Below are 15436 nucleotides of genomic sequence, written 5' to 3'. Positions count from 1 at the left end.
GGCTGTCGTATGCAATCTTTCATGGTCCCAGAAAGGATCGCTAGGGCTTTCTTCAGTACTGCTCTTGTAAGATACCACGTGAATGACTATGGCCAGTCATTTCAGATACCCATATTTGCCCAATGGGCTGAGATGTGGTGAGTGACCAATGCATGGCATTGGAAGCTTCTTGTTTGTGTCATTTTTGCATTGGTTTATAGATAGTCACATGATGTGTCCATTGGCTGTTTTGTGCGATCTTTCTTGGCCTGTAGAAACGGAACTTCGAGAGTAACATTTCCTTTTAAAACAGTTGCAGCAAGTAACTATATTCTATGAAGCAGCTATCGGAGCTTGATTCTTCTTTTTTCCCTTTAATAATTGGGTTCTTCAGTTTTGGAAGCTGGCTTCTGATAGCACTCTAGCTGATAAATACAATTATAATCTGAATCACGTTTTACTACAGATGCCTAACCCGACGTGATCTAATTCTTGAAAGGGAAACATTATATTGCAGCAAACTTCTATTTACTTCGGCAACGACTGCGGCCTATCACTAGTCATCTTTAATTGCTAGGCTAATTGCAAGGTTGCCGCCACGACCCTTGGTTACAAAGTCGCATAGGAAACTATACTCTATGCATGAGATGAGGATCTAACTGACACTTTCCAATCATTTTGCCGACAAACTGAGAAGGGAATGTGTACTCAGTTTTGTGCTTTTCTCGTGGCAACGGGCAACCTAAATGTTGAAAACTTTTCAAGAGATAATTGTCCAAAAAATTTTAAATCTATTATGAGTTTGCAGATTTAGTTGTAAATTTTTCATTTTTGACATTTTAGTTTAGATCTTCTTATGATTAGTCAATTTATGGCTCGGAATGCCAAAAGAGAATAGAAAAATGAAGTAGAAAGCTCAATGCTCATCCCCTGGATGGTTGTTTGCTAATAGTTTAGCCTTAAAAAAAATAAAATAAATAAGACATCTTGTGCTTATGGCTATCATTCCACATAAGAACCTTTCTATATGTCCTTACGTGCTCTCTAAGCGTCGGGTCGGCCCATATGGTTTGTCGTGAGACAAGGATTGATGTTCGATTGTTCACGTTTCTTACAAATTCTATTCTCGATAGGATTAGGAATTATAGGGTCATGCTGTAGATGCATTCGAACCGCATAGAAGAATATCAATACTCAATACTCGTAGCCTGTCCTTGTTCCATATAATGGCGTGCTATATAATATAATTTCTCGTCTGATGGTTCTTGTTAGCATGGCAAAATCGTGTCCTCAGCACACATCAATTCTTTTAAATAATCCACACTCTTCTTTCACATGTTAGAGAATTGATTTTCACATGTTACAAAATTGATTTGCTTTGAAGAACATGTTAATCTGTGACAATTCATTGTGTCATAGTTGTGCTTTCGCTCTATATTTTATTAATTCTTCCCATGTCCTGTGTCCATGTACTCGGTTACATTAATCTTCTTCGGGGCAAATACAAGGTTGATTTTTCCTTCTTTTTCTTTTTTGCTTTTACACGACTACCCTTACGTATCTCATAAGGTCTTGTGGTAGAAAAACAATAGCCTCCTGAGGTTTCTTTTGGATCAACAAATCTCTTACCTAGTAAGAGCGCGTTTGGCAACGATTACTGTTCCTGAGCTAATTCGACTAGAAATGATTATTTTTATTCTATTCCCTGAACCGATTCTCCGAGTAAAAAGTGCGTTTGGTAATCTGTTCAAAATTTTTATTCGAATAGAATTGCGTTTGGTACCGTATTAATTGATTATGTTCCAAATTAATTTCTTTTGATTTTTAAATAAATTTTAAATAATTTCTTTACTTTTTTACTTTTTCTTTTCTTTTTTTTTCTTTTTTTCCTATTCTTCTTCTTCTTCTTCATTTGGCGGTCGCCGCCCTCGACGAGGTTGGCCTTCGTCGGCCGAGCCTCGCCGGTGGCCAGCCGGCCTCGCCTAGCCTCGGCGAGGCCGCCCAGGCCACCGACGGCCGGGCGAGCCTCGCCGGTGGCCAAGCAAGCCTCACTCGGCGGCTAGGCGAGCCTCGCCCGGCCACCGGCGAGGTTCGCCTAGCCCCCCGTGGCCAAGCCGGCCTCGCCGGGCTGGGCGAGGCGGCCCGGCCACCGACGAGGCTCGGCCTCGCCGGTGGGCGGGCTTGCCTCCCGGCGAGCTCGCCGGACCTCGCCCGGCTCGGCGAGCCTCCGGGGCCTCGCCGGGCCGGCGACCGGCGGCGGACCGACGGGCGGCGGCGGGCGGTGGTGGACGGCGGCGGGCGATAGCGGATGGCAACCGAGATGATAAAAGAGAAGAATAATGGTTTTACTTGTTTTGATTCTTTTTCGATTCTTGGACGTAGAATCAAATTTTTTTATTCTCAAATCTTGTCCAAAATCGTTCCCTAACAAAAATTTTACCAAACGCAATTCTCGTCCCAAACTGATTCTGGGAACACAAAATTAGAATCTGGCACTGTTTGGCACGTGCCAAACAGTCCCTAAGTGACTTTTGGAAATGCTCGGGGTCAATCCATTGGACGCAACAGTCCTCTTTTTCAAAAGCCTTTTTAATTAAAAGACCCGATGACAGGAAAGGCGCACTACTTAGAACCCCCAATCTCTGAAAAAAATTCTCCGAAGTGGGAACATAGATTTGACATGGTGATGCACGTGACGTCAACAAGGGGAGACCCACGAAGGAGAAGAAGCCAAGCCAATTGTGTGAGCCAGATGTCATCACCAATTATGGCTTAAGGGAATCATCTCCTAGCATCAATTGCAAATCCATCTCTTTCGAGGATAATCGCTTTGACCGTGTTAATGTAACCCGTCTTTTCCACCCGTTTATGTCGATAGACGTGTAAATAGCTGTCCAGTTCGCATACATCGGTCAAAGATCTGTCAACAAAGCAAGAAGCCCTTGCCAGTAAAACCACTTCGATCATCGCTTTTGCCACGTGGTCACTCATGTGCAAGCAAAACGTGGTTAGTTGAGGAAACGATGAAAAAGATGCCGAGGCAGACATTATTCATCAAGCATAGCCTGATTTAGAAAGACCGTCGGCCCTTAAAATTCATAGGGAGAAGGGAGAGAGAAAGAAAAAAGGTACCCTCCATTACCTATTCTAAAGTTTTTGATCGATATCTAAAGAAAAGCTACAAGAAGGAAATTCAAGCAATGTCCATAACTCAAAGAAATCTCTTTGAAATGCATGTTTTATCATCGTATCAATAAAATTTCAAACATTTTCCTCGGTCGCATATAAATATATTATGATTTGATTTTTTTGGGGTCGGAACATGTGTATGATCATCGAAATGCGACTATTCCTTCCTTTTCCGTTAGTGGCAAAGAGATTTCCCATCCGGGCTCCTCTGTCACGTCACACGCAATACACGTTCGCATGTTTGGCCCCCGATAGGAACTCCAGCCATGCGCGATATCGTAAAAAGCAAAAACCCCACGCCAAAAAAAGAAAAAGAAAAAGAAAAAGAAAACGGAAAAAGAAAAATAGAGGAAAAAAAAAGAGAACAGAAATTTAAAAAAAAAGGGAGAGATAAAAACCCAGAGGAGGTTCTTGCTTCGTTGTACGCGCACGGACAATCCCAATCGCGCTCAATCGTACTCTCATCTCCTTCCGTCTCCCTCTCTTCTTCCTCCCTCCTTTGCTTTCTGCAATTCTCATCTCGTCGCCGTCGCTCTCCTCCTCGCATTCCGCTTCCCTCCGCCGCCGCCGCCTCCCGCTCTCGCACTCCCCTCTGCTCTCGCCTCTCTCTCTGCCTCCGTCTCCGTCTCGTCCATCGGCATTCGGGCTGCCGTTTTCCGCCACGCGGCCGGCGGGGGAGCCTGTCCGATTGACGGCGACGGCGTAGGCCGCGCGAGGGGAGGGGGGGACTCGTTCTCGAGCTCTCGCGCACCTCTGCTCCGTGCGCTGCGTGTGCAGGCGCTCGCGCGCGCGGGTGGTGAAACCGTAGCTGGCTGCCTGCCTTGTTTGTTTGGTTTTTTTTTTTTGGTGGTGGTTTTTGTGAAGTGTAGATGAGCCATGTCGATGCCGAAGGAGCCCGAGCTGGTGATGAAGTTGCGGGGAGGTTCTGTGCTGGGGAAGAAGACGATTCTCAAGAGCGACCACTTCCCTGGGTGCCAGAACAAGCGCCTCTCCCCGCAGATCGACGGCGCTCCTAACTATCGTCAGGTTTCTAAGGCCCTTTCTCCCTTTCCCTCCCTATTTATTTATTTTTTTTTAATTTGCATTTCGCTCATTTGCTCTCGTCGATGCGATAAGCGCCGCCCTTCGTGCATGCGTGGATTACCGATCGGTCTTTGTCTCCTAAGTTGATAGCTTTCGTTGTAGGCGGCGATCGGATTACTATTCTGTTAGTTTGCGTCGCGGAGAATTAGTTTCTCGTAGCTGATTGGAATGTTCTGTGAGGTGGTTGGTTTTCTGGTCTGGTAGGCTGGCTTATTTTTGGAGAGAGGAATGTGGTTCTTAAAATGCATTTATAAGTCGATTACCGACTGGTAACATTAATTAAGTAAGATTCCGTAGAGTTATGGGCCGATTGATTCTCTCTTGCGACGCCAATTTGGAATGTCTATCTTGTCATTAGTTTTGTGATACTGTGTGGTGGCTCATTTACAAGGAGATGATTAACTTATGTAGTGTAGGTAGGGGTTGACCTGATTTTATATGAGGTGGAGCACTACAATTAATCTGTCCGTCGGTGGTTTTGGCAATTCTCTGCGCACAGTAATTAATGTGACTAGTAGTGCATAATTTGTATCGTGTTCTCATCTGCTGGGGACTTTCCACAGGCTGATTCGTTGCACGTCCATGGCGTCGCAATTCCAACCATTGATGGGATAAGGAATGTTCTTAAGCATATCGGTGCCCAAATTGATGGGAAGGGAGTAAGAGTTCTATGGATTAGTCTGCGCGAGGAACCGGTAAGTGCATCTAATGGGGCCAAAGTGTTCCAATTAATGTTTTGTTTTGTGTCTGGTAGCTATGTTTTCTTTGAGTTGCATCACCGATGTATGAGTCAGGTATGCCTTTTTTTATGAGTTGTATCTATCTCGAAATGGACCTTCAGTTTCTTTACCTGTCTTTTTCCCCTAAGCAGCACCAGTTTCTCTCTTCAATTAATAATAGCAATCTACAGGGTTGAGCAAAATTTTGATTGATGATGTCGTGTAATTGCCAGGCCTTGCAAGTGACTGGTTGTCCCTCCCCCAACACCCCCAAATTTTTGATTTTTAGATATGGGATCTGAAAATATTGGAGGGACAAACGAACATTAATTTTGTCCATGGAGTTAATATCCTCCTTGATTGCATCACACCACGTGGCAGGTTGTTTCTTGCTCATGGTTTCTTTTGTTCATGTTCTTGTTTGTCCAAAAATCAGTGGAAACAATGGATTCTGATGCTGTCATAAACTGTTGCACAATAACCGTTTGGTTGATACTTCTTAAATCTTTATTAGTTGGACCCCACAAGTGAGACAGTTGTCCGTTGCATGTTGTTGCAAGTAGCAGAATGCAGTGTATGTGAAGCTTATCGATTTTCTTTACCTTTTGAACAGGTTATATACATTAACGGACGACCCTTTGTTTTGTGTGATGAGGAAAAGCCACTTTCTAATCTTGAATTGACGGTATGTTACGCTGTCAAGATACGCCATTTTCAATTAGGTGCTCTACCATTACTGCATGATCAAATGATTGCCATGTATGCTGGTTTTGCTATTGTTCTGCTGGCTTTGTCATTGTTGTCATTGCTTCACATGCCGAGAGATCTCCTTATATATGTGGAAAGATGAGGAAGCTGTGAATCCCAATTACTCTAGAGCTCATATTTAGGTAATCAAATTGTTGAATTGATTGGATGTTGTGTCTTCTAACCTGATTGATTTAAGCTTATATCCGTAATATATTACGAATCCTTGTTTATTTTTTAAAAATGTATTGATGTCGCAGATTTTGTAGCAACATTCTGATTCATGTTTCACTTTTTATACCTGTCCATCTGAATCTTATTAGGGAATCAACAGGGATAGGGTTGAACAAATGGAGGATAGACTGAAAGAAGATATCATGATGGAAGCAGCAAGGTGCATACTTTCTCATCACAGCACCATTTGCTGATTTTAGTACTCGTGGGTTTTCTTGACAGTACAATCATTTGACAATCTCCATAATAGCATATCCCTATTGCGAATTTTGACTTAGCAGATATGGAAATAAGATCCTTGTCACTGATGAACTGCCAGACTATCAGATTGTGGACCAGTGGGAACCCGTGTCCCGTGATTCTGTGAAGACCCCACTCGAGGTATCATACGTATGTCAGACTTATTGCTAGAGGACAACAAGTGCTTCCATTTTCTTATTAATGGTCTCACTGTTATTTCTTTGACACAGGTGTACCAGGAATTGCATGATGAAGGGTACCTTGTGGACTATGAACGAGTTCCCTTAACTGATGAAAAGGCACCAGAGGAACAAGATATTGATGATTTGGTAAGTAAGATGTTTTAAATTTCGTTTGCTTCTTTGGATGAAATACTTACTGTTTAATGAGTGCGAGTGGTTACTAAATTATATTCACCCGATTCATGGAAGTTTCTCTGTTTTTTTGTATTTCAAGTGACCAGAAGGAGGACATCTTTCAAAATATACCAGAATAACTGCATGTGGCTTACATGACTGAGCTTTGCCTAGAATAGCAAGACAGCTTATGTTTTAGTTGATGTAATATTGAATCTTCTCAGAGCCTCCTCATAATGTTCGCTTCCATACTATCTCTGAGTTGTAATTCAGTGCATGCATATGTTAGAGGTCTTGTTATATTTACCAGTTCTTGTCTTTAGGTCTTTCCAAAGTTATATAGGGCTAGAAAGTGAGGGAATATGATACCTTTGTGCTAGATGGATAATTGTTTGGGACATAGTTCCTTCGCTCAGTGAAGCATATTGGTGTATATGACTGCAAAAACAGTAATATGTGGTGCCTGTGCATGTTTTTAGTGAATAGGCAGAGTCAAACCTAGTTTAGACAGCTTTACCAGAAAAAAAAAAAACCTAGTTTAGACAGTGCGAACTATCAGTCCAGAGTATGTTTCAAACAGCTGTGAAATACTGACTGATAATTGGATTGCTTGTATTTCACCATGTGCTATGGTAATGGTGCTATAGATATGATCTCTGTAAACGCTTTTTCTGCACTTGGATCGCTGATATTGACTTCCATCCCATTTTCCTTCATAATTTTAGGTTGAAAAAATTTCTCGAGTTGATGTAAACACGGAGATAATTTTCAACTGCCAAATGGGGTGTGGAAGGACAACCACTGGCATGGTGATTGCAACTTTGATCTACCTCAACCAGATTGGAGATTCTGGTAGTCCTTGTTAGTTTAATGCATAATCTTTATGGCATGAGGAAAACTGAACAATTATTAATCTTGATTCAATATTTAGTATTTGTCTAGATTCTCAATTATCAGGTGAGTAATGTTATTGGAAAAATATTATTACATGCTTCCAGGAAGAAAAGTCACATGAAATGGGTTACTGTATCTTTTGTTTTTAAATTAAGCTTGCCATTTAAACTTAGGTTGATGTCTCTCTGATTATCCCTGTAAAACCATGGTTTCATTTTGTGTCCCAATTGCTGGACGGATGGTGAGGCCAATGCGGTCTTTGATGATAAGCTGAAGAGTAACTTAAAGTCCATCGTTTTCCTTGGCTCTAAAATGATATAGTTTAATTTTAACTTCCTAAGCTCATGTCATGGGTTATAAGTCTCCCAATGCACAAGGATCCCTCTGTATAGATGCCTTCTCTGCAATGTTTCTCTCTCTCTCTCTCTCTCTCTCTCTCATACACCCTTTTAAGTGATTGTTCCTTTTTTTGACATGAAGGTATTCCAAGGACCGACTCAATTGGTAGGGTTTTAGATTCTGGTTCTAATGTGACAGTCAATTTGCCAAATTCAGAGGAGGCAATTCGAAGAGGAGAATATGCAGTCATAAGAAGCTTGATTCGGGTTTTAGAGGTAACTGGCGTTACCTCTTTTCTCATCCTGTGGCTGATTCATAGATTGGGTTAGGTTCTCAACTAATATTATATGTTTAGGGTGGTGTTGAAGGTAAAAGACAGGTCGACAAAGTCATCGACAAGTGTGCATCCATGCAGGTATGTCGTCACAAAGTCACCTAATGCATTTCGCAGAGCCTGTATATGTCCATTAGATTCCTGATTTGACTGATTTATACTTTGCATAAGATCTCCATGAGTTCAGTTAGTCTTTCAATTTTTTCTAAACTACTGCGTGAAATTTGTTCGCAGAATTTACGGGAGGCCATCGCCACCAATCGCAATAATATTTTACGTCAACCTGATGAGATGAAGAGGGAGGCAACACTTTCAACTTTTGTAGAATACTTGGAGAGATACTACTATCTCATATGTTTTGCTAAGTACATCCATTCAGAAAGAGAGTCGTTGTGCTCTAGTTCTTTGGGTCGTTGTACTTTTGCTGAGTGGATGAAAGCAAGACCAGAACTTTATAGCATAATTTGCAGGTAAAATATTGATTTTGTGTCACATTTGGACATTCAGATTGAAGGTTCTGCTGGAGACAAATACAATGATGTGAAATTGAATGAAATCTTAAACCTTTTGGTCAGATGCATGCATGCCTATAAATTGAATTGTCAGAGAAAAGTTAAGTTTCACTGTTCATTTGTTAACCTTTTCTTAAGGTCAGGATAGTGTCAGTTTGACGTGGATCTCTCTTTTTGGATAGGAAAGTTTACTGCATATCTTTCAGTTGCCAAGTTTCTGCCTTCTTGCATTGGGCAGAAGCATATCTCTATCAGTCATTTTACTGGGTCAGCTTTGAGTTTGACCTCAGGTGGAATATGATTGGTTCACTTGCTCATCCCAGCATCTGGGTAGGCTTTTTGATTGCATAACTGATATTACGACAGTTTTTCTCATCATGCTCAATGTTCCTTTGTGTAATTTAGGGTATTTCATTTATTACTAGGCTGTTGAAGGTGAAACTGCACCAAGCAAATGAGGCATTAACTGTACAAATCGAGTTTCGATCTGGAACAAATATTATCATGGCATCTTCCTGAAATAACTAATAGCTCTTATTCCAATCGTGATTATACAAGCATTATGGGCCTTTCTATGGGCAGTGTTTCTAATATCAACAAGTCTGATGGCCTCCACCTTCTGCAACATTGGTTTTTGTAGATTGCTCAGAAGGGACCCAATGGGTGCACTTGGATATGCAAGTTTGGAACCATCTCTTATGAAGATGGCCGAATCGGCTGATGGCCGACCTTATGAGATGGGTGTGGTTGCTGCCAGCAGAATTGGGGAGGTTCTTGGCAGTCAAACTGTTTTGAAAAGTGATCATTGTCCTGGTTGTCAAAACCAAAGTTTACCAGAGCGAGTGGAGGGTGCCCCCAATTTCAGAGAAGTTCCTGGGTTTCCTGTTTATGGAGTTGCAAATCCTACTATTGATGGCATAAGATCAGTCATACAGAGGATTGGTAGTGGCATATGTGGTCGCCCTGTCTTTTGGCATAATATGAGAGAAGAACCTGTGATTTACATCAATGGAAAGCCATTTGTTCTTCGTGAAGTAGAGAGACCATTCAAGAATATGCTGGAATACTCGGTATAAGTAACTTTCTCGTGCATCATTTTGCATGCTGCATTACAACCAGTGAATATTGACAATCTCTTGATTAACATCTTCCTCTGATGGATGTGACCATTGTAATGGGTTGCATAGCAATGAAATGCCTCTTGTAATGAATTGCATATCAATAAAGATCCTTCCAGGATTAGTGTAATGCACAGATCAGCCACATGTACACATATGCACACATGCAAGCACAACAAACATGCATCATCACTGGAAAAAGAGTGTCTAGAACAATCATATATTGGTTTCTTAATAAAAAACTAGTTCGCTATGAGTTGGAGTTTTCTACTGAGTTGTGACAGGTGACTACTACTGTCTCTTACATTTAATATCTACGAGACTCTTATTAGCTGTCTAATATTCATCTCTACGGGAATTGTCGTGATATGTATTTATTTTCAAAAAATGTTACTTCACAGGTGGTAGTCAAGCCCATATTTTCTTTGGTGTTGAGTCTTCCTTCACTTTCTTGATTGTAATAAACTGATGTGCATTCAGGGAATCGATCGAGAGAGAGTGGAGAAAATGGAAGCTCGGTTAAAAGAAGACATTCTTAGAGAAGCTGAAAGATATGGGGGTGCCATCATGGTTATTCATGAAACAGAGAAAGGGCAGATATTTGATGCTTGGGAACAGGTAGATTCTTCTTCTGTACAGACACCTCTTGAAGTGTTTGAAAACTTGGAATCCGATGGCTTCCCCATTAAGTATGCACGGGTGCCCATAACTGATGGTAAAGCTCCGAAAAGTTCCGACTTTGACACATTGGCGATGAACATTTCTTCTGCCTCCAAGGACACAGCATTTGTTTTCAATTGCCAGGTTAGACTACAAGCTGCTTCTTTGAGTTTTTGTAACTAGGAATTTAATCAACTGTAACGAGCTATTTGCTGATTTTTCCTCATATTATCTTATTGTCTATGTGGCCTTCATAGATGGGCAGAGGAAGGACAACAACAGGAACTGTGATTGCTTGCCTTCTAAAACTCAGAATTGACTATGGTAGACCAATTAAAATCCTGTTTGCTGATGCAAAGCAGGAAGAGGTGGATGATGGCACCTCAAATGGTGAGGAAATTAATGGAAATGGTGCCGCTTCTACTTCTCCAGTGTCTAAAGAGAAGCTTAGCGAGGAACAAGGTCGTGCTTTTGGCATAAATGATATTGTACTACTAGGGAAGATAACAAGACTGTTTGATAATGGTTTGGAGTGCCGTGAAGCCTTAGATGCTATCATTGACAGATGTTCTGCTCTGCAAAACATACGTCAAGCTGTTTTAGAGTACAGAAAGGTATTCAACCAACAACATGTTGAACCTAGAGTTAGGCAAGTGGCACTGAATCGCGGTGCTGAGTATTTGGAGAGATACTTCCGCCTGATTGCCTTTGCAGCATATCTTGGGAGTGAAGCATTTGATGGTTTTTGTGGACAAGGAGAAATGAGAATGACATTTAAGACTTGGCAACATCAGAGACCAGAAGTTCAAGCAATGAAATGGAGTATCAGATTAAGGCCTGGACGATTTTTCTCCGTTCCTGTATGTTGTAACCTTCTTTCATTTAATGAATGAATTGCAAATTAAGATTTTGATAATCCTCTTGCATTTTTGTCTCATGGTGATCTAATTCTTTTGATTTTAATATTCAGGAGGTGCTGAGAGTGTCTCAAGAGTCCCAACATGGAGATGCAGTAATGGAGGCCATTGTCAAATCTCGTAATGGTTCTATCTTGGGCAAAGGCTCCATCCTCAAAAAGTACTTCTTCCCTGGTCAGAGAACTTCTAGCCACATACAGATTGATGGTGCACCACATGTTTACAAGGTATGTTCTAGAACCAGATTGTCAAAGTTGAACTTTTATATACATTATGACGGATGGGGTCAGCATTACCAACAGTACCATATGCTTGCGGAATTATGCTGTCCATAAACTTTTCTTTAGTGGTGTGTCCAATGTGAAAGCATGAACCCCTAAAGCATTGAGCCCAAACGTGGATAGTTTAGCTCTCTTTGTATATGTTGAATTTGCTTGAACTCTAAAGGCTTTGTTAATTAATTCAAGTTATTTCTTGTCTTGAAATTTTGCTTAAAGCATAACCAGAATAGTTAGTGCTTCATGTGAGATTTGGTATTCCAGTATGATTGTTTGAAAATGAAAAAATTGTACATAGAGATGTAGTATGCTAGAGTTTGACTTTGACCTGAAGTAGTCTTGTCTATGGTGTGCCACTGAACATCTTTGTCTTTATGCTAGTCTACATTCAATGTACCTTCACTATTTTTTCAAACGTTGAGGTCATCAACAAGTTCAAACTAAAGCAGTCGTTACATTGCCTCCTCTTTGACATGGACGTATATGGTTTATTGTGACATGAAGCACTTATTATAGGAAGCTTCAACTAACCTTTCCTGGCCCTGAGGGAAGCAACTTTAATATCTCTGACATTCACTGTATTTCCCCTCCATTTGTTAAACTCAGCATTTCTCTTGTCTCAGTGATTTATTCATGGTGTGACCAACATGGTCAACTGTGGGTCTCTGGACTGATTCATGAAAGATGGGCTAAAGGCTGGCTAAGCTCCAGTTCCTTTTCCAAGTCGAAAAGCCTAATCCTTTCTCTATGGGTATACTTAAGCAAAACTTGCATGAATGCTATTATGATTAGCTCATAATGTGAGAAACATGTCTCGAAATATAACTTGGCCATTATTTTCAAGCTAACATCTGTATTTGCTTTAGGTGGATGGGTACCCTGTGTTTAGCATGGCAACTCCAACAATTAATGGTGCAAAGGAGATGTTAGCATATCTTGGTGCCAAACCCGCTGCAGGAGTAACATCTCGGAAAGTGATAATAACTGATCTTAGGGAAGAGGCAGTTGTTTACATTAATGGCATGCCATTTGTCCTCAGGGAATTGAATAAACCTGTCGATACACTTAAGCATGCCGGAATTACTGGTCCAGTGGTGTGTTATCTCAGTCACACATCCGTTGTTCTATAAATTAGACATAAGTAAGGTGACTCTTAAATTTAGCTGATTTCTGTGCAGGTGGAACACATGGAAGCACGGCTCAAAGAAGATATATTATTTGAGGTCAGGCAGTCCAGTGGGCAAATGCTTTTACATCATGAAGAATATAACGCCACATCACATCAGTCGAGTGTCACAGGATACTGGATGAACATCCTGACTGATGATATTAAGACACCAGCTGAAGTGTATGCTTCTCTGAAGGATGAAGGTTATAATATCACATACAGGAGGATACCATTGACCAGAGAGAGAGAAGCTTTAGCTTCTGATGTTGATGCTCTCCAATACTGCAAAGATGAGTAAGTGCCGATTCTTGGCTTACACCCTCTCTAAATCTGATCCAGGTCACAAGTTTGCTGCCTGCGCATTCTGTTGATGGATTTGCTTAAAATAGCAAAGTGTTAAAGGATGCCTAAAGGCACTGGGTAAGCTGCAATAAATGTTCCTCATAAATGGCAACCAAAAAAAAAGAATAAAAAAAGGTAACTTTGTGTCCTTGATTTTGGGATAAATGCCTCGGGAGTAGAACTTTTTGGAAAGTCGGTTCAATTACTAAAAATTTGAGGAAACTTCAGTTTTCTTCTCTTTGATTAAATGTCGACTTAAGGCTTCATAATGTGGAACACAGTGGTGGTGGCAAATTGCCCTACATTACTAACTTTATCGTGATTAGCTAATGATTGCAACGACACCAGTACTAAATTTTTCTCTTATAGTCCGTTCCACTTTATGTGGGTCATGGAAAGGCTTCTTAATATTGTTCCTGATATTTTTCCTTTTTATTTTCTTAATACAGAAAAAAACTCTGAAACTGAGATAATTTTTTTTCCTGCAGCTCTGCAGGCTGTTACCTTTATGTTTCTCATACAGGCTTTGGAGGAGTGGCATATGCAATGGCAATTACTTGTATTAAACTTAAGGCAGAGACCAACTGTGATACAAAGACCCCACAACTGCCGGCTGATAAGAAGTTATACTTTGCAGCTGGAGAGAACTTATCTAGGACTTCTGATGATGATGCACTCAAGATGGATGATTATGGAGACATACTGAACCTTACAAGAGTTCTCGAATATGGTCCGAAGAGCAAAGCAGATGTCGACACTATAATCAATAGGTATATTCTCATCTAGGACACAGATTCTTCTTTCTACTGACACTGAATATCTATTTAAGCACAAGCCACGGTGAATGCTGTGAGGTGGTTTGCATGTTAGCACATATTCGTAAAGGAATGTGTTCTGTCCATTTTCTCAGGAATAACTGAAAATAGTTGGCTGTCTCTTAGGAAACATACTTCTACAGCGTTTAAGTTCATTTTTGACTTATCTTTCTCATCATTTTCTTTCTTCATATTTTTAGTTCCTCATGATGCTAATTATATATGGTTTAAACAGATGTGCAGGTGCTGGGCATTTACAAGATGATATTCTTTACTATAGGAAGGAATTGGAAAAGTTGTCTGACTGTGACGATGAAAAGCGATCATATCTCATGGACATGGGCATAAAGGCTTTAAGGTATTCTTTCAGAGGGCTTAAGGCATGTTTGATTTTGTTTGTTTCTTCTTGGCTTGCAAGCCATGGCTGTGTTCATTACCGCTTCATTTGGTGTTCCTGTTCTTGAATCATATCAAACCTGTCCAGCATTGCTTTTGTGAACCCGCCTAGGGGATTTCACTCATGAATTATCTTCTAACACGATGGCCTCTTGGATTGTTGCCCCATGGACCTGTAAAATCAAGAAGACGAGGGGGAATTTTTTTTTTCATAGAGTAAACGAGTGTTTGATGCTTTTGTGATCCGTATTACTGTCCTCATGCTGCTGTCCGCTGTTTGGGAGTGGAATTTGGATTCTCTTGTGCCTAGTCGTGTGCATGAAGAATTGATGATGGGGCAATGTATTGTTTTCGCAGGAGATATTCTTACCTCATCACGTTCCAGTCCTATCTCTATTGCACTTCGGCACCTGCAACAACATTTACATGTTGGATGGATGCAAGACGTGAACTTGGACATCTCTGTAATAACCTGAGAATAGATAGATAGATTTTGAAGGCTGAGTGGCCTTGCTAGAGGATATGTTGTATAGTAAATTAGTTGCTATATAGATATGTGTATCATTCTCTCTTCTCATTGTGGACCTGTAGAGATAAGGAAAAATGTCTAGGAAAATGCAATTTACAAGAAACATTCTTGCTCGGTATATCTTTCCCGTTAGATGTATATAAAATGTGGGTGCAGGTGCTTAATCATGTATTGTCGTCGTTGAACACTGACCTGTTTATTATGGGAGATTAGGAAAAATGAATGTTGACACCATTACTCAAAGCATTTCACTGTCGGGTTGTACTACTTGTTTTGTTCTTTGAGCTTTTGTGCGGATTATTTTAGGAGGGAACCGAAAGATCTCTTTCTTCTGCTGGTGGCCCTTAACCATGTGTTACCTGTTCTACAAGTTGGACCTTATTGCTTTTCAGTGTAAAATCTTGTCAGACTCCTATGATTGATTCTCGTTGGGCTTCGACCAAAGATAATGTTTCCTCCCATGGCCGTCTTACTTTCAAATCGGTTCTCCGGATTTCTCACTATGGAGTAGATAAGACTTGAGGTGCATTGTCTCGATGGTTAATGTAGCAGAAGAGTGACCCCAGTAACTAGGATGGAGTGAAAAG

The 15436-nt window shown here is 40.9% G+C and overlaps 1 protein-coding gene across 2 annotated transcripts; it reads left to right on the top strand.

The window, feature by feature from the left end:
- Positions 1-3581: 3581 nt before the first annotated feature.
- LOC104424732 (paladin) lies at positions 3582-15092 on the top strand. Of its 2 annotated transcripts, none has more exons than XM_039304754.1 (19): positions 3582-4194; positions 4815-4946; positions 5584-5655; positions 6041-6111; positions 6233-6341; positions 6422-6520; positions 7273-7399; positions 7922-8055; positions 8136-8195; positions 8349-8584; positions 9267-9696; positions 10225-10548; positions 10662-11264; positions 11375-11548; positions 12466-12693; positions 12778-13061; positions 13598-13879; positions 14160-14282; positions 14678-15092. In XM_039304754.1, exons 1-19 carry the CDS (start codon positions 4045-4047, stop codon positions 14808-14810), a joined length of 3771 nt encoding a protein of 1256 aa, XP_039160688.1. In that variant the 5' UTR covers positions 3582-4044; the 3' UTR covers positions 14811-15092. The 2 variants fall into 2 exon arrangements, with proteins under 2 accessions (XP_039160688.1, XP_010035529.2); XM_010037227.3 differs by having other exon boundaries at positions 4045-4194; positions 6233-6332.
- Positions 15093-15436: the final 344 nt, after the last annotated feature.

Source organism: Eucalyptus grandis, chromosome 11 (assembly GCF_016545825.1).
Source record: "Eucalyptus grandis isolate ANBG69807.140 chromosome 11, ASM1654582v1, whole genome shotgun sequence".
Classification (NCBI taxonomy): domain Eukaryota; kingdom Viridiplantae; phylum Streptophyta; class Magnoliopsida; order Myrtales; family Myrtaceae; genus Eucalyptus; species Eucalyptus grandis.
Note: the sequence above shows the minus strand (reverse complement) of the source record. Positions and strands in the feature narration are given on the sequence as shown.